Here is a 24,485-nt window from a genome sequence, read left to right as displayed (position 1 = left end):
AAGTCAATGGGGGGAGCTGGATTCATTTAATGACCATGTGATTCACTTAATGACCGTGGCAAAAAGAGATTATAAAATCAGGCATGACTCACTTAGCAACCATCCTGCTTAGTAATAGAAGTTTGGGTCTCAATTGAGGACTACCTGTATTGCATTAGAAGCCCCAATATAGGCTTAGCATAATTTTTAAGGAAGAGACACTCCCTCCAAACTCAAGAAAGTTCATAATACCTTAGATGTTTTCACCCACTTTGTAATTACATTTTACAATCTTGCTGTCAATCTTCCCACTAAAGGTGCAGAAATGTATCTCAGAGACAGTTCAAAGCTGATCACCCTGCAAATATTTTTTAATATACCATTCATTCAACCTGTATTTTGCAGATGACAACAGGACTTGTGTTACGATGTTCAGTGTTCAGAGTCAGCCCAAGAAATGTTCCTGCCTGAACTGGAACACCTCCACCCTACATTCCTTACTAGGTTGAGAGCTGAATGCAATGAAATTTCATTTCAAGGTATGCCGATTAGTGCACATACAAAGTGACAATAAAGTTATTATTCTATTCTATTCTATTCTATTCTATTCTATTCTATTCTATTCTATTCTATTCTATTCTATTCTATTCTATTCTATTCTATTCTATTCTATTCTATTCTATTCTATTCCATTCTATTCTATTCTATTCTATTCTATTCTATTCTATTCTATTCTATTCTATTCAAGATTGTAGGCAAAATAAGATTGTTGGTAAGAGGCAGGAAGAAGGGAATGTATCTGGAGAGCAAATTGGGAGGAAGAAAAAGAGAAAGCAAATGAAAAGAATGAAAATTTTAAAAAAATGAAAACAAGAACCCATGAGTGGATGGGTGTTTGTCTGTGTATTTGTGTTGGAAGCATCAGAATTAAAATAAGGTATACTATATGACATAAAATTTACGATATTAAAATATGTACAAATTAAGCAGATTTTTGCCCAGAAACTAGCAACATTAATTGCATTCTGTCATGTTGCCATGAGGTCCTCAAGTGAACACTGATCCGGGCACAAAAAACAGGTTACATATGTGTTGTCTGCATGTCATGACAATTGCAAAGAGCAGAAGCAACTGGACAGCCCCAATTTGTTCAGAGTATTTCTGGATCTTGTTTTACTAGTGCGCAGTTTATTCAATGACTTCCATACTTCCCAGCTTTTGTCAAATCCTGGTTCCAGCTCCTCCATTGGGTTCATCCAGTGGATGGACTGGTTGTGAGGATCCTTTGCATACCATGCTTTTCATGTTGTCAGATAAGTGGATTGTTTGATACATGGCTAAATTGGACCTATTATCACACATCTCTTTGCCATTAATGGAAGGGAAAATTGATTGCTATTTTAAAACAAGACTGCTGAAATTCCTGCCTGCTAGTTTTGGAATACAAATATAACCCCCACATATATTTTGGAGCAGAAGGAAAGGTATTTTTCTTGGGCAGCAACAACCAGCCCCCAACAAGAAATAATGATGTGTGATTTTCATTTACAGCGTGGCCAACCATGGAGAGATCAAATAATCTGTAGCAGCACCAATGACATGCAAAAATGCATCTCTTTCCCATCTTCTATACAAAGAACATTGAGTCTCGCCACAATGGAAGAATATTTTTATTTTAGGCCTGCATTTATCCTTTTTCAATGGCTTTTAAAATAATGATAAGAAAGAAAAGGAAAAAGAGCAGAACGCAAAAAACATATTGTGATAGAAATATAGAAATTAGTAGTCAAAGAAAAGGAAAAAATAACACATAGAAAATGCTTTTTTGAAAAGGTGAAAAAATACAAAAAAATAAAAGGAAAAATATAGTATGATCTATCATTTTAACAGTAAACAGTAAATAGTTACAATTCTGCAATTCTACATATATAATTATATATGTGTGTGTGTTTGTGTGGCATAGGTTGGAAAGATGTGGAAGAGGCCTTCATCCTGACAATAGCTAAAAATGATGATGATGATGATATATGATATATATAAATGTAACTATTTACTGTTACATATAGGTGTACATGTACACACGCGCGCACGCAGGCACACACACACACACACACACAGAGGGAGTGACACACATTCCTAATAGACTTCTATATTCTTAACACCAGGGACGTAAATTCTCGCCTGATCTTCTGAACAGTCTAAATCAGGGGTCTTCAAACTTGGCCCTTTTGTGATTTGTGGACTTCAACTCCCAGAATTCATCAGCCAGCATGCCTGGCTTTCAGACAATTGCCACTTCAAACTCTCTTTTGGAACCATCTTTCTCCACCTGCATCTTATTCCCTTTCATAGTGCACAACAGTCATCTGATACTAAATGGTAATAAAAGGGGATAACTTAATCCTGACAAAATGCTGGAGATAAGATTTATTATGACTATATTTTCCCTGCCTTCTGTGAATGAAAAGACCGCTTCAGGAGAAATGATTTTAATATGCAACATCCTTTTCTATTACTGAAGAGTAGAAGCCCTGAGGTGGATTTCCCTGTTGTTATTTTTTTATCACAGTGCTAATTTAATCTCTCCTAAAATCTGTCAATCATTTTAGAATTCTCTGACTAACTCAGAGAAGGGATTCAATGTTTTTTTTTCAAATAAGAGAGGGGCAATGAATAAAAATCCAAAGAAAAGGGTTATATTATTTGTGGCACCAAGGTTCCCTCTCCAGAAGCGTTGAGCATGATTCTAAAATTATTAGATACATGGGGAATCATGGCATTGTAACTAAATTTAAATTTTGGACTCAGACCTACTCATTTTTCTGAAGGATAGTCCCTGGTCAAGTATAGCTTTCAGCCTCCTCCCCGCCCCCATGCATCTCTGCTTCAGAACAAGAGTGAGAGACCAAGGATAATTCATGTGAATCGTTTATTTAAAATAGGAAGGGCTTAATCCACTGGTCAAATGAGCTTGAGCTTTCTTTCTTTCTAATATTGTTCCTTCTGAGGAGAATATCTATAGCTCAGGGTTGCACTAAGGGGTCTTTGGTGCTCTCTGAGCTTGGTTGTTTTCTTGCAGATGTTTCATTACCAATCTAGCTAACATCATCAGTTGCAGCAGGCATCACCCATTATGTAGGATAAACAGGCAGAAGACCAGCCATGAACACCAATTAGTAGTCAGAAGACACGATGAAAACTCCTTCATTTTGCAACACATGGAGAGACTTAACCATAGTTTCAACTGAGAAACTAAGCATTCTAAACCAAGCCAAGTCCACAAACACTAGAGAATTCCTGGAAGCCTGACACTCAGACTAATTAGACATCAACAGACACAAAGAGATAAACAATATCTACGTACCATTTAAAAGTGACAACCAACAAGCCAAAAAAAGGAACAAAAAGACCAAAACATATCCCCACCAGTAATCAGCACCCAGATGAGCAAAGATTAATATTAGACTAACTTGGCTTTTAACTTTTGTATGTTTGATTTTTAACTCCCTGTAAACCGCCCTGAGTCCTCAGGGAAAGGGCGGTATATAAATGCAATAAAATAAAAATAAATAAATAAATAAACAATCAAGAAGCAAACAACACCCCAATCAAGGAACTGCCAAACAAACTAACAGTAAATAGCCCAACCAAAGAACCAGCAAGACCATCTCACCAACACTGAGAGGGCAAGCCACTAGAACAGGGGTCTTCAAACTTGGCCCTTTTATGACTTGTGGACTTCAACTCCCAGAATTCCTCAGTCAGCGTGCCTGGCTGAGGAATTCTGGGAGTTGAAGTCCACAAGTCATAAGAGGGCCACGTTTGCAGACCCCTGCACTAGAATATAAAATGAAAGCAAAGCCAACTTGCTACTACCACTAATGATGTTACCTAGTTTGCTAATGAAACATCTCCAAGAAAACAAGAAGCAACGGATGGAAACTAGTCAAGGAGAGAAGCAACCTAGAACTAAGGAGAAACTTCCTGACAGTTAGAACAATTAACCAGTGGAACAACCTGCCTCCAGAGGTGGTGAATGCTCCAACACTGGAGCTTTTTAAGAAGAGACTGGACAGCCATTTGCCTGAAATGGTATAAGGTTTCCTGCCTGAGCAGGGGGTTGGACTAGATGACCTCCAAGGTCCCTTCCAACTTTATTATTATTATTATTATTATTATTATTATTATTATTATTATTATTATTATTATTATTATTATTATTATTATTATTATTATTATAACAACCCAGGTCAGAGAGTACCAAGGACTCTTCATTCTTCCTCTTCTTTTGCTTCATTTGCCTGCTCCCAATTTAACACATTGTCAATGAACTATGCCAGATGAGATGAAGAGTCATTCATGCTTTAGTTATTATTTAATGTTTAAGGTATTATCCAACCAAATTGGCAAGGGCCAAATTGTCAAGCAAACCGAAGGCACCAGAGGGAGCCAGGCTTCACCCCTGAAGTGTGTTTTCTCCAGTAAAGTCTATTTAAAGTTTTTAAATATTGTAAGCATTTTTAAACTGACTTGAGTACGGTAACTTTCTGTTTGAAGGGGTCCAGAAAGGGGTAACAGCTGTGGTGAAGAAAAATAAGTCCCATAAAACTGCTTACAATCTTGACTAGCTGGATTTCAAACTAAACTTACAGTGTGATGATTAATATGAGCACAAATGTTCTCAAATATATGTCAATACATGGTATACATGCCAATACAATGTATGAACTTTATGGATGAGAGGTACCATTTTAAATAAAACTGGCAAACCTTAAGGAATTTTCAAAGTTGACTTCACCTGTCTGGTCCTTCTGCCTTCTCCAGAAATAATCTTGACTTTGCCAAGCCATGTTTGAAAAAAACAACAACCTCAATCTATGGCTCACATAGGTTGGGTTTTAAGCCAGCTACATGGTATACAATCCCAGTTGGCAGTAATAATATAACCAGCCACATCTTGGCCTCAATTCCTGGTGCTGTCAATTAGCCATTGGGGACTTCTGATGTGGTTCCAAACATGACAAAGTGGAAGTGAAAGCAATATTATCTTATGTGAAAAACATTTTAAAAAAGAAAATTGAAAATTAAATGTTCAAAGCTGAGTAAGACATTGCAGATACTCTCTCATTACTTCCCTACTGGATTCCATCTCATTTTTTTCCCCATATTCACAGTGTTATCAGCCATAACAAGAGCTCCTTCTCCACTATGTGGAAATGACCTAAATCAAGCTGTCTTGTCTTGTTTGCTGAACATTAAACTTGACCTTGCACTTGGAGAATGCCTGTCATCTTCAACTGTTTTTATGCACAGAGTAAAAAAACATGTGGGAAAATAGACTACAAGATAAACATTCAACAAGGAGAAGTGACTGGAATAAGAAAAAGGAGCAGGTTCCCTACAGGGGACAATCGACTCTCTTTGTGACCTTCGGCAAACTGAACACACTGCTCTTAGCTCTGCGTGCACACAAATTTTGCTCCCTTGATCATAGCATATTGTGGGAGGAGGTTATTATTATTTTTAAAATCTGGTCTAGGAAGCAACGTATCAATCAAGGAAAAGGCTTGAGTCTTATTCTGATGCTTCTGAGAGAAAACAAGTCCTTAGTCACTTGCATCTCATTATGCTGTAATTCTTTGCAAGTTTATCCAGAAGAAAGATCCAACTGGTTTTGAATCTACCAAGCCTTAGCTATGGTATTTGGGACGGGGTTAAGTGAAAGGCTATCTTCCATCCAAAGAACTTAAGAGTCTAGGGGTCCTTGGGGCGCTCTGTGCTTAGTTGTTTTCTTAGAGATGTTTCAATATCCAAACTAGGTAACGTCGTCAGCGCCGATGATGTTACCTAGTTTGGTAATGAAACGTCTGCAAAAAAAAACAAACAACACAACCAAGCACACCAAGGATCCCTCGTTCCAACCCTGGCCTACAAATATTCTGCTTTATTGGAACTTAAGATTCCTTCCGAAATGAATCAAATCACTCCATGTACATGCACTCTGATAGTGTTTCCAGAAAGATTGATCAAACACTTTCCTTTTGGCCTTTTAAGTGCCTAATAAAATGTTTTTCTTTGCTTCAGTCTGCTGCTATGTGTCTTCCAGATGTGGTTGAACATCATCCCAGCAGTTATCATATCCTGCCCCACAGTGAAAGATGTGGTAGTTTAGCAACATCTGGAAAGCCATAAGAGACCCTTCCTTAACCTACGTCTTTAGGATAATTTGTTTTTCTTGGTTTTTCACTTTTGCTCTGGGATTGAACAGTTTTATTCTCCTGTTGCTGTTGTTGAAGTAAAAGCCTTCGTCATGGTTCAGTCCAAGCTGGAAATAAACAATATGGTGATTGCTTTAGAAAGAAGGTTGCAGTTTATTGAAGAGGAGAGCCAGACAGAAAGATGGCCCTGGAAGAAAAGAGAACGAGCACATGTAGGGAGTGGGTTTTTATACCTTCTTGAGCCTTTTGTTTGGAGTTGTTCCTGTGGCATGAACTTTGACCTGAGTCTGGGTATGCCTTTCTGATATTCTGATGGTGGTGGGTTAATCCTATTATGTCCCAAGGGTTATATCCTGCTTCCCTGGGGCTGATGACTCTTAGATTTTTGGTGTTGATTCTAGGGATCTTTCTTCCTAATCCCAGTTTCCTGATTCCAGTCTTTCCGACAACATTATCACAACTGCAATTCTGCAGACTTGGTTTCTATATTGGACAGAGAGACTTGGGAGCCGGGTTGGTTCCTGCTTTTAAAATCCTTTAGGGAAATATATTCTGCCCTTTTAATATTTCCTTCTCTGGGAGGCTGACTTCCCACACTGCCAAGGCAGAAGTAAACAAATTTTTGTTTATATAAAATACAGGTAGCCCTCGACTTAGCCCAAGGGTAGGCAACCTGGCCTCTTTTAGGACTCGTGGACTTCAACTCCCAGAATTCCTCAGCCAGCATGGGGGAATTATGGCCCCTTCATCACTCGTGGACTTCAACTCCCAGAATTCCTAATCCCAGTTTCCTGATTCCAGTCTTTTTGACAAGATTATCACATCTGCAATTCTGCAGGGTTGGTTTCTGCTTGGGACAGAGAGACATGGGGGCAGGGTTGGTTTCTGCTTTTAAAATCCTTTAAGGGAAATATATTCTGCCCTTTTACTATTTCCTTCTCTGTGGGACTGACTTCCCACACTGTTTTGGTGCTGGCTTTTAAAAGTGATGGTTCTGAGCCTTATTTTATATTTAAGTCTCTATGCTTGCTACTTTGTGCTCAGAGGTGATTTTCCAACAGCTGGCTAGAAACTAAAGGTGATTTTTTCCTGGCTGGAGCCAACATTCTCAGCCTGTACAGGTAGTTCTCAACTTACGACCACAATTAAGCCCATAATTTAGGCTATTACGTAAGACATTTGTTAAGTGAGTTTTGCTCAATATACGGCCTATTTTGCCACAGTTGTTAAGTGAATCACTGCAGTTTGATAAATTAGTAATCTGGTTGTTAAATGAATCCGGCCTTCCCATTGACTTTGCTTGTCAGAAGGTTGCAAAAGGTGATCACATGACCTTGGGACACTGCAACCATAAATATGACCCAGTTGCCATATATATTTATTTTATTTATTTTATTTATTTTAATTCCATTTATATCCCGCCCTTCTCCGAAGACTCAGGGCGGCTTACAAGCTTAGCAGTAGCCTTCATTCTATGTATATGCCTGCTTATTAGGGCTTTCACACACACCCCAAGCGGCATTATTACAAAGTCAGCTTAATTGCCCCCAACAATCTGGGTCCTCATTTTACCTACCTCGGAAGGATGGAAGGCTGAGTCAACCTTGAGCCTGGTGGGATGCGAACCTGCACTAATTGCAGGCAGCTGGTGTTACTTGAAGATAAATATTTCTCCCACCTGAAAAAAAGGTCTTTCCTTTTTTTCAAATTCTGAAAACATTGCAGTGTTTAATACAGAAGAGTTGTTCAAAACTCAGACTGCCTAAGTGAGTGAGACATGCTTCTGAATAAACAGAGATAAGATTATACAACTAGAGTCGCATTTTTCAAAGAAACAATAATCCAACCTAGGGAAGAAAGTTAAGATCAGGATGTGGGGACTAAAACACTTTTTTCTTAGCAAAAATGACTTCTGAATCTCTTGTCTTCTGAACAAAAAAAAAATACGGATATTTTATGAATGGTTACTTTTCCCCCCTCAATTTCTACTTTTTAAGGGTCAGTTTTTAAAATGGGAGGAAAAAATTCTTCTCTGTGAGCCTTCGTGTCCCTTGACTCCTGTCTCCATAGCTACAATTTTTATTAATGCAGATTTTAATTAGAGTACTCCCATATCATATCTAATTGAATCCTTAGGCTGCAATACAGTACTCTATACATTTACCTAACTGTAAGCCTTGTCTTAGGGACGTGGTGGCTCAGTGGGTTAGGATGCTGAGCTTGTCGATCAGAAGGTCGGCAGTTTGGCGGGTCAAATCCCGAGTGCTGCGTAACAGAGTGAGTGCCTGTTATTCGTCCCAGCTTCTGCCAACCTAGCAGTTCGAAAGCACGTAAAAATGCAAGTAGAAAAATAGGGACCACTATGGTGGGAAGGTAACAGCGTTCCATGCGCCTTTGGCATCTAGTCATGCCGGCCACATGACCACAGAGACGTCCTCGGAGAAGCACTGGCTCTTCGGCTTTGAAAAGGAGATGAGCACCGGCCCCTAGAGTTGGAAACGACTAGCACGCATGTGTGGGGGAACCTTTACCTTTACCTTTTAAGCCTTGTCTTAGACAAAGCTTTTTTCTTTTCTTTTTTTACCCCAAACTACCCTGCCAAAAGGCTTTTTTTCATGTACCCATGAGTAACCAGAGTTATGCGGATTTTCCCCAAGTCTCTGGCTTCATTTTGATTCATGTAATTTATGTAATTATAACATTAATTTCTATTTAACAGATCCATTAGAAGTTTTAAATTATTTTAATTAAAATTCAGCTGAACTCAGGCAGTTGTTCTCCATTAACTATTAACAGATGTCTTCAATGGACTTTTCTGCTAATGAATTTTCTCCACAAATTAGATTAGATGGAAAGTATGTATTTTGCCAAAATAAGGGTCCTGTAAAACCTGCTTTGTCCATAAAAGACAAGTTTCTCACCCAAGGACATCTGGCAAAGTGCAGCTTACGGTAATTAAACCATACATAATGCACTTTTATTTGCATTATTTGCATTTGCAATTCTTCATATCAGTGGAAGATGCGCAAATACTGTTTAAGGGCCATAAAGATCACACTGATTGGGAACAGAATGTCCCATCAAATTATTGCCACAGAATGCATGGACATCTGAATTTTAAGTCTGTGTTGTTCTTCCTGTTCCTGAAACTGGATTGTGAAATCTAGAGTGCGTCAGAGTAATCTGTTTTCTGTGTTTCTATGTTTTTCAAGAAACTGAACAGACTTTTAAACTGTATGAAGGGAAGGCATATAGAAACGAGCAGTTTACCAGAAGGGGTTTGTTTTTTTAAAGGTTGGGATGGTCAACATTTTTTGGGGGGTGACCCTTATACTTTGATTTCTCTTGAAGACTTCACATATCCTTCAGACCACAAAATGACAGCTGAGGGTCATGCATGACCTGACAACTGTGAGTGTCTACTGTATATTACTTCAGGGGCAAAGAAACACTGAAAAGACCATAAGGCTGGGAGGTCACTTGTAGAAATGACAGCTGCTCTTGTAGGGAGAAACCTCCAGGTTTTGTCATGTTTATGATACCATGGTAGCGTGGAAATTTTTTAAACAAGGAATGCTCATCTTACAGCTGCTCCTAAAATTGTAGGGAATGAGGTATATTCTTGAAAATATTCTGCAATACATTTATGTTTCTCTGTTTGGTTATGCATGTGATTTTATAAATATATTGCAGAATGTTTTCAAGAATGTATCTCATGTCAAAAGAGTCAAAAGTATTTCAGACAGAATAGAACAATAGAGTTGGAGGGGACTTTGGAGGTCTTTCTGTCCAACCCCCTGCTCAGGCAGGAAACCCTATACCATTTTAGACAAGTGGTTGTCCAATCTCTTCTTTAAAACCTCCAGTGATTAATTGTTCTTGCTGTCAGGAAATTCCTCCTTAGTTCTAGGTTGGTTCTCTCCTTGATTAGTTTCTATCCATTGCTTCTTGTCCTGCCTTCAGGTGCTTTGGAGAATAGCTTGACTCCCTTGTTTGTGGCAACCCCTTAAATATTGGAACACTGCTATTATGGCACCCCCTAGTCCTTCTCTTCAGTGAAATAGACATGCCCAACTCCAGCAACCATTCTTTATACGTTTTAGCCTCCAGTCCTCTAATCATCTTTGTTGTTCTTCTCTGCATTGTTTCTAGAGTCTCAACATATTTTTTATATTGTGGCGACCAAAGCTTTGTTCCTTGTAGCTCTCAGCTAAAACTGAAACTGTCCATATCAGCATTCAGCCTGCAAGGATCTTTTGAAAGGACAGCAGGAATGAATGGTAGATAACCACGGGATGTCTGTCTATCTCCTCTCAGCCCTAAAGCAGACCAAATATGCTGGAAAAATCCCTAGTTCTGGTCCAAAACAAAGTAGCAAAAACTTTCTAGTCAGTGACAGTCAAACAATGATTGTATTATGAATCTGGGGCATACTAGATATTCACTGGTTATATGAACTTCAAAGCTCACGTACAATCAAAATAAAATACATGAAGAGAGAGAGAGAGAGAGAGAGAGAGAGAGAGAGAGAGAGAGAGAGAGAGAGAGAGAGAGAGAGAGAGAGAGAGAGAGAGAGAGAGAGAGAGAGAGAGAGAGAGAGAGAGAGAGAGAGAGAGAGAGAGAGAGAGAGAGAGAGAGAAATAAAAGGACCAGGGCAACAATAAGGATCAATCCTTGCCCAGTGTAATGAAATAGAGCAAAATCTTGAAAAAATTCAAATGTTCAACTCTTGAAAAATTCAAATTCTTCTCAAGTTCAAATAATTCAAAAATGGTTTGTTGCCATGTTGCATTAACTTGTTCTTCTCTATTTGCGGTTTTCTTGCTGCTTTTCCCCATGCTTTCTCAAACGAGAAAGCAAAAACTATTTGCAACACGATCTGCTTCATTACGGTCTTTTTTTTTCCTTTTTGTTCTCCAGTGTTCCTCGAGAATTTTTCAAGGGCAAGAAGGAAAAACTAGTTCCTCTGTAACCAATGTGTTTTATGTGAGATGTACAGATATTCTCTTGCATTTGATAAAGTATTATTATTATTATTATTATTATTATTATTATCCGTGGCTGTAGAGAAGGGGGAGGAAGGAGGAGAAGAATGTTTGGCAGAGGGCAGGTGTTCCAATTGTCCCAATATCTTGATGTACCTTCATGTTTCACAGTAAAGAATCCCATCCCAGATGGCAAGGTTCATTAAGAATATCAAAGATAGACAGCTCTCCTTGGATGATCATATAGGAGCTGTGACTAGGGGGGCCTTCGCTCAGGTTCGCCTGGTGCGTCAGTTGCAGCCCTATCTAGACCGGGATGCCTTGCGCACAGTCACTCATGCACTCGTGACCTCCCGTTTGGACTACTGCAATGCTCTCTACATGGGGCTGCCCTTGAGGACTACTCGGAGGCTCCAGCTGGTGCAGAATGCAGCCGCGCGAGTGGTGGCCCACCACCACTTCCTGATACTCCCACATAACACCTCTACTCCGTGAGCTGCATTGGCTTCCGGTTGTCCTCCGGGTAAGATTCAAGGTGCTGGTTACGACCTATAAAGCCCTAAATGGCATGGGTCCGGGTTACTTACGGGAGCATCTGCTGCCGGCATCAACTTCCCTTCGTCCAGTGCGCTCCCACAGAGAGGGCCTCTTTAGGGTGCCGTCGGTCAAAGAGTGTCAACTGGCGGCCCCCAGGGGGAGGGCGTTCTCTGTGGGCGCGCCAGACCTTTGGAACCGTTTACCGGTGTAGCTCCGGATGGCTCCCGACCTTCGCTCCTTCCGACGTGACCTAAAAACATATTTATTTGAACAAGCCGGCCTGGTCTGATGGGTTTAGGGGTATTTTAACATTTTGTATTAATCTATTTAATTGGGCTACTGTATTTAATATTTCTTTTAATTTTTATATATTGTATTTTATTGTATTGCCCTGTACACCGCCCTGAGTCCTTCGGGAGAAGGGCGGTATAAAAATTAAATTATTATTATTATTATTATTATTATTATTATTATTATTATTATTATTATTATTATTATTATTATTATTATTATTATTATTATTATTATTATTATTATTATCATAGCAGCGATAACCTGTAATGGATAATGTCTCCTAAGGGATAAGGGTGCAAAACAGATCCAGCAAAGCATTCAGATTAGTAAACAGTAACAATATATTAGAACAACACTAAGGGATGTTGGAGGTCTTCTAGCCCAACCCTTGTTCAGGCAGGAAACCCTATACCATTTCAGACAAATGATTGTCCAATCTCTTCTTAAAAACGTCCAGTGTTGGAGCACCCACAACTTCTGGAGGCAGGTTGTTCTACTGATTAGTTGTTCCACTTTGAGAGCGGGCAACTAAATCTCATGTGTGCCGTTGTGCCCACAGTAAAAAAAAAATCTTATCTTCTAATTGTCAGGAAATTTCTTCTAAGTTCTAGATTGGTTCTCTCTTTGTTTAATCCATTGCTTCTTGCCTGCCTTCAGGTGCTTAGCAAGACGTTTGTATATCTAATCCATCTTGGACCTTGCAACGGGATAAATACTATCATCAGGTGAGGTCTGGCATTCAGCTTTTCAGAATTAAAAAATGATTAGGGTCAATTAAGTAGCTTTTGCTTTGTAAAAACTATTCGAGTAGCCTTCTTCTTCATTTATGTGAATGGTAGAAGGAGAGTGCCATTTTAAATTGGCTCCTCTTAAACAGTATTTGCTTTTGAAATGTCCAGGTGCTCTAAATGTTGTATAATCAGCTGGTATTCAAGGAGATGGTATTTAGAATGGAAGCAGTGAAAACCGTCGGTTTCTATATCATTTATGAGTTTAAAAAAGATGGAGAAGGAAGAAGAGGAGCAACATGAGATAACAGCTAAAGAGGCTTTGGTCACCTATAAAAATCATAAATTAGCCCAACTAATCTCACCATTTCCTTTATGATCACCATTTCGAAAAACATCATTTCATAAAGAATTGGACTAGGATAGATATCTACATGTGCCAAGTGAATGGCTACATTTTCTGCTCAGAAATAATTTCATGGCTGAGACTCACAGCAATATTTTTAATCTCAACCCGAGAAACGAGCAGATTCTAGGAGGAAGTACAATTTTAGATTCTGCATGGCTACAGGTTTTTTTTATTTTATTTTAAACTTTTAAAATACCGATCACACTTAAAATGTTTAACAGTGTTTTTCGACAAGTAGATCCATCAACGTACTGATCACTCTTAAGTATGATGGAGAAAAAGAAGTCAACACTAATGATGTCAAATACATCATCATCACCATCATCACCACCAATACCTCCATCTCTTTCAGACATTGGCCAAGAAAATTCATATTTAATATTAAAATGAATGAAAATTAAAATTAAAAATCCCAATACCACTATACTAATCTTCATCCTTTGAGAATTAAAGAGGTCTCAAAGGGATCATGCATAGCCTCCGTTCTTGTGGTGGAATTGCCAGATAGACTGGAGAGACATGTTAAGAGGAGGCTGAACTTGGAGTCCTCGTACTGCAGAAAGTGGCATAGATCTTTCCTCCCCCAGAATCCCTGAAGCCTTATCTGTCCATTCCCAAGAGCAGTGATGGCGAAACGTTTAGAGACCGAGTGCCCAAACCACAACCCCAAACCCACTTATTTATCGCAAAGTGCCAGGGCCACATAAGCATTGTGGTGCCCTCACAGGGGGCATGGTGGCATGGACCACCAGGTGGTAATGGCTGCAGTTGTAATGGCAGACTGGGTGGGCGTGGCTAGGGTAGGCATGGCCACCTCGATGTTGCTCATGGGGGGGGGACACCTGTGAGGGCCGGGCAGGTTTGGGAGAGATCCAGGGGATCTCTGGTGGGTAGGGTAGTGGGCAGGAGCCCCAGCATAGATTGGGGGGAGGCACGCAATCCTAGCTGGGACTAGGGGGCCATGGCACTGATGGGGGTCCGGCTTTCCCTGCTTGGGGTGGCCTTTGGCTTGCTGGGTCTGGGCGTGCTTTACCACCTCTACTCAAGCTTGCTAGCTGGCTGCTTTGCCTCCTTTGTGTTGGATGGGGCTGCCAGTCCGGGCGGCGGTGGCAGACTAATGGATCTGCTCAAGCTGCTGGCAGAGAGGGCTCTGAGTGCCGTCTCTGGCATGTGTGCCATAGGTTCGCCACCACTGCCCAAGAGTATGCAGTCAATGTAGTGAGATTCTTGTATTATAGGTGACTGACAATAAAGCTTCTGCTTGAGATTATTCACAGGTGGTTCTGGTTGCTTGTGCCTGATGATTCTACATACATTGTGGTCCTCAATGTACAACCACAATTTCTGTTGGTAAGTGAGACAGTTGTTGAGTGAGTTTTGCCCCATTTTATGACCTTTCTTGCCATAATTGTTAAGTGAATCACTTCAGTTGTTAAGTTAGTAGCATGGTTGTTAAGGGGCTCTGGCTTCCCTATTGACTTTGCTTGTCAGAAGGTTGCAAAAGGTGATCTTATGACCCCATGACACTGCAACTGACATAAATATGAGTCAGTTGCCACGCATCTGAATTTTGATCACATGATCACGGGGATGCTGCAATGGTCAAGTATGAAAAACGGTGATAAGTCACTTTTTCAGTGCTGTTGTAACTTTGAATGGTCACTAAATGAACTACTGTAAATCAAGGACTACCTGTATACAATATACCGTATATACTTGAGTATAAGCCGACTCGAGTATAAGCCGAGACCCCCAATTTCACCCCCAAAAACTGGGAAAAGTTGTTGACTCGAGTATAAGCCGATCCGCCGTTCTGCAAGCCTCCGCCGCCGGCGGAGGCTGGATCCGCGCTCTGCAAGCCTCCGCCGCCGGCGGAGGCTGGATCCGCGCTCTGCAAGCCTCTGCCGCCAGCCGAGGCTCGATCCGCCATTTTGCAAGCCTGAATACACAGGAATACCCTGTGTGGCCGCGGCTCTCGGGGAAGCCCTGGCTGTCCGCTTCCTCGCTCCACGCTGCCATTCGGGGCCCACGCGTTCCCCGGGCAAATCGCGGCGCCCAGCAGGCGAGGAAACACGCCCGCTCCAGTCGCCCCCCCTTCCCTCAGGAGACGCGAAGCAAGTGACCGCCCGGAGCTTACCGAGGACTTGCGCGCGGCCGAGGCTTCGGTGCTTCCAGGATCGCGTGCACCTCTCCCAAGCCGCCGCCGTCCGGAGACCTGCCGACATTTGGGGAGGTTTGGGGAGGCGCCCAAACCTCCCCAAACGTCGGCAGGTCTGCGCGGAGGAACGGAGACCTGGGGAGGTTTGGGGAGGCGCCCAAACCTCCCCAAACGTCGGCAGGAGGAACGGAGACCTGCCAACGTTTGGGGAGGTTTGGGGAGGCACCCAAACCTCCCCAAACGTCGGCAGGAGGAACGGAGACCTGCCGACGTTTGGGGAGGTTTGGGGAGGTGCGCGCGCACCTCCCCAAACCTCCCCAAACTTCGGCAGGTCTCGGACGGCGGTGGCTTGGGAGAGGTGCGCGCGATCCCGGAAGCACCAAAGCCTCGGCCGCGCACAAGTCCTCGGTAAGTTTTTTTGTTGACTGGAGTATAAGCCGAAGTGGAATTTTTCAGCCCCAAAAGTGGGCTGAAAAATTCGGCTTATACTCAAGTATATACGGTAAGTGGTCTATGCTTAAATATTGCATCAACACCCTAATCCTAACTTTAACTGTACCCCAGGGTTATGTATGGGCATAGTTTTATTTTCCAAAAACGTGGTGTTCTCTCAATATAAACACATTGACTGAGTTACTTTGCTTAACGGTAAGGTCAACCTTGGCAATTCTAAAAGAAAGGCACTTGCAATTTATAGAGTTCAAAAATCACACCACATATCCAAGGGACTCTGAGTCACAGTGATTTCATGTCTGAGAATCACAAAGAGACCCAGAAACTAATTATCTCATTTTGAACTTCATTAGAACAACCAACACATCTGAATAGAGGAAGAAACCAGTCATGTATTTTTTTAAAAAGAAGTCACATTTCAATTCCAACATTCTCTTTGATTTTGAATGTGTACAAATGTCATTTCACCAGTTTTGTTGTCCCGGTATCACCTTGAAAACACAACAATTCCTCCCTTATGATGCCACATACTTTCAGACTAAGTAGCATATCAAGCTGGAACCTATAGCTGAGTTGTCCACTAGAGAGAATCTGTTATAGAAATGAAAACTTGCAAAATTTGGAAGAAATCTCCGTTGGACTTCTGCCTTCCCTAAATCAGTCGCAGCAAGAGATGCTGCAGCACATTCCACAACAACCCACTTCCCATGGCTATGTTGGCTGGAAGAGACTGAAACTGTGGTACTCCAGTCTAGAGAGCCAAGGTTAAAAACTAAAACAAAAAAAACGTCTACATCCCGAGCTCTCTCTCTCTTCCTTCCCGTGCACTCCCCCTTTGTACTTACCAAAGGTTTGGCTTCATCTTCATCTTTGAAATAATATAGCTGCTCCCCTTTGAGTACAAACCAGCGAGTATGCCAAGTCTTCACAAAACCTCCTTGCTTCCTCAGCCACCCACACTTGATGGCAGTGTGCCTTCCTGGGCTCAGCAGGGGGCTTTCTGCAGAGCCGTTGTGTTCTTCCATGATGAAGTCAGCAGCCTCTCCTGGTTAGAGAAGAACAAGTGGGAAAGGAGTGGTATTAGTTCAACTTCCAAAGAGTAGGCCCGTCGCTTTTCATTGGAATAGAAAAACAGCAAACAATGCTTGAACTATTCAATTATGAATTGCTTACACTGAAAAAAAATGCATGACAAGGGCAGTTTTGCCATGTTTAGATATTGCTTCCCCCAGGTCAGGGGTAAGCAACCTTGGCTCTTTTATGACTCGTGAACTTCAACTCCCAGAATTCCTGAGCCAGCATAGCTGGCTCAGGAATTCTGGGAGTTGAAGTCCACGAGTCATAAAACAGCCAAGGTTGCCTACCCCTGCCCCAGGTAGTGCTTCACTTCTTCTTCTTTTTTTTCTTCCTAGCATTTTCTCACAAGTGCTTTTTCAGATCAACTGACTATTGATCAGTTGGTTCTGACAGGAATTTACTAACTGACGTTGCCTAAGACTGACAGTTGTGGGCTAACAGAGAGTAACTTGCCAAAGTCACACAGACAGCTTTCATGCCTAAGGCAATCTGCAAGCATTGGGGGAAGAAGAAGCATCAGAATCCAAGAAACCTCTTGATGTAATCATAACAGAATTTGAATAACAGACTTCAACTTTTAGGGTTCTCTATTCCAATAAATCAGTTTTCAGGCAAAGAAAATGGAGGACATATTTTTGCTGTAGGAGAGGGTATAAGCCCACTCAGATTAGAGGGTCTGGGGAACCAAAAGAAGGCTGGCTATCAATATGGACCAGTATCTTATCCTGAGCCTCTAATGAGCAGATCTATGATCATGATCATAGATAATATCATGATCTATAATAATAAAGATTTGATTTGATATCCTCATACTTGCTACATGTTTAGGAGATGGTTCAACTATTCAACATTTGAAATATCTGCTATTGCTTTCACTCTGTCTACTGCTCTGGATCTTGACAATACAGAATTGACTACACAATTTTTTCTGATATTCTTAATGGATTAGAATAGGAGGTTAAAGGTTCCAGAACCCCATAAGTTCCTCTAAAAAATACAGTTCCCAGAATTGCCAATGGAGATTCTTAGTCATCCGGGTCATGGCTGTCCCAAAGATGCTTTTTCAAGAGACAACTGGAATTTTTTTTTGTTTTTCCTTGAAGAGGTTGCCCTTCTCATCCAAGAAGCTTTTTCAGTTCAGAACTGAAGAAGTTTCTTGGATGAAAAGCGAAGTGTCTTCAAGGAAAAACAAAGAAAGTCCAGTTGTCTTTTGAAAAAGCATCTTTGGGACAGTTCCCAGAGTCCATAATGTGCCACAATGTGAGTAGTGATTTTTAATTCAACAAGGGGAGAATTATTTAAAATGTAAACATCAGGAATCATAATGCCTATTATTAATTAATCTAATGGGGTTAAGATCGAATCAAACTTAGTGCTATATTCGGCATTTATTTATACTGATCTTCCTTTTTGGGGGAGTCCAGCTTCCATTATTTCATTTTATTTATTAAATTTTTATGCTGCCCATCTCCCTTATAAGGTGACTCTCAAACATGCAACCCAAAGGTCAGGTACAGCATTCAAGCTGCAAAATGTTGTAGACCCATTATTTGTAGGCATAGGCCTGGAAGGCCTTAACAGGGATGGTATAATTGACATTGATTTCATTGATTGAAAAAATGTTGTATGAATAGAAATAAGAATCATTGCTTTGGGGATATCTGATCAAGGCATGTTTTTGTTAATTACAGTATGGAAAAGAAATCAGGTCTACCCTCAATTATATTGTGAAACAGATGGCTAAAATGTTTATTTCAAAACATTTAGTTTTATTTCTCATCAGCAACTGTGGTCTTTATGATCCAGCATGGACTGTCTGACTTTCACTGGCACCATGACCATCCACATCCACACATGGTTTCATGGTTGCATTCATTTTTAGCAAGCATCTGTGAGAAGCATCAGATGTAGAAGTCTTTAAATAATGAAAAGCTGGACTAAATTAAGGGACTGAAGGTGGAAATGAAAGCCAAAAGAATTTACATGAGAAGCCCTTGTGCATACAAAGACCTTTGATCAAAGTTCTTTGGAGGAAGATTGGGGGTTAAGAAGTATGAAATATAAACAAACATATTCAGATATGGGATAAATCCCCTTGATTGCTGCAGACTGTCACGGCCACCTAAGAAGGACACCTGACTTATTGATGCTTCAGATCCTGAACTAATTATGTTATTTTTGTCGACACAAAGCTAAAAAGAAGCCAGGATACAGAAAGCCACTGAGAAACTCAGTGAGAAAGAAACTTAAAAAGTTGGAAATTACAAAAAAAAATTCTGCATGAATAACATGCACTTTTAAACCACGAACTTTACCACGTTTCTAAGAATGTAATGACAAAGATACGGAAGATGGCTTATGACTGTTGCAAATCAGCGAACTGATTTTTTTAAAAAAAATTTTTAAAAGCACAGTTAGCCAATCACAAGCGTTTTTTTCTTTAAGGTTCTTAAAGATACAAAGGTATAATCAAGTCTTGAACATATTTAAAAGAAAGTAAAAAAAGAGATGGTTAATAGGGCAACAAAATGCATTCAAAATGGACCAGTGGTCTCAGCATGGCTGCTTCACAACTGTTTGCACATGTGTGTGCATGTACAAAGTAAAGTAGTTTCTATACCTCAGACATGTGAATGAATCTCTGTCATGTGGGGGGACCTATTTTTTCTGATTGGCTAAAGATAAAAACCGCATCTAGAAAAAGGTTTCTGTTGAACATTACCAGGAGCTTATAAATAGTAAATGCATTAGCCAGATTCTGCCTCTATCTCACCCTCTTCTAGAGAGTAAATTTTCCTTAGAGATTAATGATAGGGTACTGGTTGGCCATTTATTGTAAAGTGCTAGTTTTTGATTTCATGCAGCTTAGATTAGCTGGCTTATAAAGCCCCTTCCAGCTATATTTTATCACTGTTCCATTGCTGCTTGTTTCTGTTGTTCTATACCACCCAGAGTCCTTCAGGATTGGATGTGTTTTACGTACTGTTAATAAACATTACTTGCAGTCATAAGAGACTGCTTTCCAAGCAACATAATAAATCACTAGCTCATAGTGTTTCTTCTACAAAAAAAGTTCATCTATAATTAGTCTTCTCCAACATGGCACTCTCCAAATAGTGGTTGGGAAGGCCAGAAATTGCAGTGATCACATGTGTTAGGTTCAGAGTATTAATGTAGACTGCTTAAAAGTATAAAATAATAAAGTGTCTTTCAAGTCTAGCTTGACTTCTGACGACTTGACAGACAGGTCCATATGGTTTTCTTGGAAATGATATGGAAGTGGCTTGCCATTGCTTTCTCCCATATATATATATATATATATATATATATATATATATATATATATATATATATATATATATATATATATATATATATATATATATATATATATATATATATATATATATATATATATATATATATATATATATATATATATATATATATATATATATATATTTCTAGATTTCTAGTGTAACTGGACTGTAGAGAGCTCAATGTCAGGCACAATAAACCAGATATATATATATATATATATATATATATATATATATTTCTAGATTTCTAGTGTAACTGGACTGTAGAGAGCTCAATGTCAGGCACAATAAACCAGAAGCCAGGAAGGAGTTCTAAAGCCCTACAATTTTATCCCATGCTACCTATAACACAAGAATCTGATTTACTAACGGTCAATGCAAATTGGCGCTTGATAAGAGTCAAGGGACTTCAAGGGGTGGACCTAGGTCTCTTTAGAGAGTGTAAGGACTCCAGACCAATGAGGTGCTTGACCCACCCTCAGGTTCACCCTGGTCATCTCCTACAGTCAAGGTCTCTTATGCAATAATATATCAGAATTTTCCAATGAAATGTTGAGTGTAATCATGCATATTCCAAGCTTTCATGAAATTTCAGAGCTAGTTTTCAAATTCTATCTATCTCTGTTCCATAACTATGTAATCAGTATACAAATCACTGTCCAGATCTGGGTGGGCTACAAATGTTGCTACTAAGGAAACATAAATACAATCAATTAGGGTTAATCCATGTCCTAAAAACATGACACATAGATCAGTTTAAACTGGTTGTCCTTTCCTGTCCTGGCTCAAGCATAGAAACCTAAAATACAATTAAAGCCATGGCAGTTCACAGAAGCTCTCAAGATAAATGGCAAACATGAGGACACATGGCAACATACATCAAAGAGCAATTCTGGCTATCCTGGTAACTGAACTATACCTTATTAATCATTAGCAGATAACTTGAAATTACAACATATCAAGTTATTTACTTTTCTAGCAACATACTACTAAAACAATGTTCTCCTGGCCATTTCTTTTTACTCCGAAAAATTCAGATCTGCTAATTTTATTACCTTAAATTACTATTTAATTTCCTATAATTTCATTTATTACGATCCACATTGCAATAGTATTTGATTTATGTTGGGCTTCATGCCTTATTTATTTGGTATCATGATTACTATTTGCTCTTTGTTTATATAGCTGACCAACTTACACACCAACTCCAGGTGGGGTGCAACATTAGTTAGAAATTCACAGTCTAGCCCCCACTCCACCACTCAGCCCCATGACAGTCACAACAGAATCAGACAAACCATTTTATTGGCTCTGGATGGGGTGCCCTGACAAAATCATGTCTTCAAGGCCTTGTGGAAAAACAATGAATTAGAGGTCAATCTTATCTTTAAGGGAATAGTGTTACAAAGGGAAGGAGCCACTATAGAGAAGGGCCTATTCCTAGGCCCTAAAATATGTACTTCCTTGATAGTTGGATCTACAACATACCCTGCCTTCCTGCTTTGGTAAGCCAGATAGATATATTGTTATTATATATTGTTATATATTATATATTATATATTGTTACACCTCTGCTCCGTGAGCTGCACTGGCTTCCAGTTGCCTTCCGGGTGAAATTCAAGGTGCTAGTGATGACATACAAAGCCCTACATGGCATGGGTCCGGATTACCTACGGGAGCACCTACTGCCAGCGTCAACACCCCTCCGTCCTGTGCGCTCCCACAGAGAGGGCCTCCTCAGGGTGCCACCGGTCAGAGAATGCCGGCTGGTGACCCCCAGGGGGAGAGCATTCTCGGTGGGTGCGCCAATCCTCTGGAACCGCTTACCAGCCGAAATCCGGATGGCCCCCGACCTTCGCACCTTCCGGCGTGATTTAAAAACCTATCTATTCCAGCAAGCCGGCCTGGCCTGACAGATTTGGGGTTTTATTTGTTTTATTGTTGCTTAATTGTATACTTACTTTGCTCTGTACACCGCCCTGAGTCCTCCGGGAGAAGGGCGGTATATAAAACAAATAAATAAATAAATAAATAAATATTATGCTATAATATTGGGGACAAAACATTTCAAAACATTCTCTAACATCTCCACTAACCTGAGTAAAAGCAATCAATAATGTTGCGTAGTGGGTTCTTGGAGACATTGACCAGACCGATCTAATGCAACAGATTTATTTGGAAGAATAACAGACTGAACTCAACAGACAGACTGACAGCTATTTATATATGCCGCCACTAGGTGGTGACCAATCAAATTTAAAGCTGGTTTTCCAGCTCAAATACAAATTTCAGTTTCCCTCCAAAACAGTTGGAGACACATTTAAATCAAAACACATTAACTGTTAATATCAGTACATAACAAATATTTTTTTGATGTACCACAAAGCAGCATGGGAATTTTGGGTTTGAATGTGACACAGCAAAGTTCCAAGAACTTTGTAATTATATCTTTCAACAGATAAGGAATAAAATATTTTTTTTCCAATAAAACTGGCTAAGGTATTATTTGAAACCAGAATATTCATATACTGTACACACACAAACCTATATCTTAATATCCACCTTCACAATAAATATTAATACAAGTTAAATCCCAGAATTTAGTATATTGCATGGTAAGGGTTGTTTCATACTTCATAATAAAATATACTCTGAGAGCAAAGAAAATACATTTAAGGATGTTATTTCAAATACAGCAGTTTTCTGCCTTGAACTATACTGGCTAAAGCTGATATGACTTGAGGCAGAGGTTTGAGAAAGAAACTACAGCTTGTATATAGAGATAAATTATTGCATTCACTTTAACATATTTATTAACTCCTTATTTTGATGGAAAAACTAATTTCCAGTCATTTAAAATATATTGGGTTGAATCCAGATTATGTTGGCCATGTAAATATTCTACTGAAATCAGTGGGATTAATGGGACTCGTACAGACTGGATCCAACCGGTTAAAAAATAGGGCAGTCTATCGAAGCAAAATCCATAAGACAAAACATTTAGAAAGAAACAGTAGATCCAAATGTAATGAATTCAAACGTCAGAGATAAGCAGAAGAACAATAATACAGAAAAATGCAGCAACTGTAAGAGCTCTCTGGAAGAGTAAGAATGGCAGTTCTATGTCAGAACTTCTCTGGACCATTTCCAGCAATAGAATCCGAAGCCTGGAAGAAGATTTCAGAATATAAACTGGAAAGTAATCATCATCTATTTGAGTTAGGCTTGACCTCCAGATATTTAAAACAATTCTCATCACCCAGGGTTAGCATTCAGATGCAGATGATGTCATTGTTTAGTACAACGACAAAAATCTAGACTATTCCCATTGGTGGTAAATGTGTGGTCCATCCGATGTTGGATTTCACTCCTCATCAGTATGATGAGTATTGAAAGTTGGTATCCAAGTACTTTGGAGAATTGAAGTCTCTCTATTCATATACAGTAATTTACATTTGGAATCTCATTGTTATAATAGGATGGATGGAGATCAACTCTTATTCTAATAATGTGCATGGAATATGGCAGGGGTCCCCAACCCCAGTCCGTGGACCGGGCCACGGCATTCCAGCAACTGGTCCACACAAACAAGCAAAGTCCCATCCATGGGATACAAGCAGCACACAAAACCACACACCCTCCAGTCCGCGGAAAAACTTTTCTCCACGAAACTGGTCCCTGGTGTCCAAAGGGTTGGGGACTTCTGGAATAGGGAATATGTGATTTATCACCTTCCAGCAGTTCTATCCAGCAGGGCTGATGGACAGAAAAACAAGAAGTTGTCGTCCATTCATGAATGGAGAGTAACAGTTTTCTTGTCCCTGTGGAATCAAGTCTGTTTGTGAAAAGGCAAAAAGAAGGGAACCACATCACAGCAGATAACTCCACATGACCACAGTAACCCATTGTAGATACTTCCTGTCTCATATAAAAGCTTTCTTTTCTTTCTACAAATCCTAATTATTTTTGGTTTGTGAATGAAAGGGTTTAAAGACATCCCAAGTTATTTCTTCTCACTTTTTTATGCAGCAGTGATACTTCAGGGCTTGTTCATAAAGGGGAAAATTATATCACCATGGAAAGAAATCTATTTAGTGAATTTTATTGGCCTTGGGGAAAAGTCCACAGGCAGGATCAACATAATGTTTCCAAATCACCAAAGCCTTTGATGAATAGAACAATGTAGACTCAGTTTCCACCAAAGTTATAGCAAAGTTTAAATCCAGACTTATTTGTCACATCAGCTTTTGAAAATCAAAGCTTAGACTGTCTTTCCAGGTATAACTTCTCGGTAGACACCGTAGAACAAGGCTACACTCACAAAATT

General features: G+C 39.9%; 1 protein-coding gene across 1 annotated transcript in view; it reads right to left on the bottom strand.

Moving 5' to 3' along the window:
- The window catches only part of ARHGAP24 (Rho GTPase activating protein 24), a 446,454-nt gene that overhangs the window by 319,058 nt on the left and 102,911 nt on the right, over positions 1-24,485 (bottom strand). The window contains exon 2 of the mRNA XM_081332696.1: positions 16,607-16,806. Coding sequence (XP_081188822.1) covers positions 16,607-16,786 — 180 coding nt within the window. The 5' untranslated portion in view covers positions 16,787-16,806. The remainder of the gene's footprint in view (positions 1-16,606; positions 16,807-24,485) is intronic.

The sequence above is a fragment of the Vipera berus genome (assembly GCF_964194415.1).
Source record: "Vipera berus genome assembly, chromosome: 7".
In the NCBI taxonomy this organism is placed as follows: Eukaryota; Metazoa; Chordata; class Lepidosauria; order Squamata; family Viperidae; genus Vipera; species Vipera berus.
This window is presented reverse-complemented; position numbering and strand designations above follow the sequence as displayed.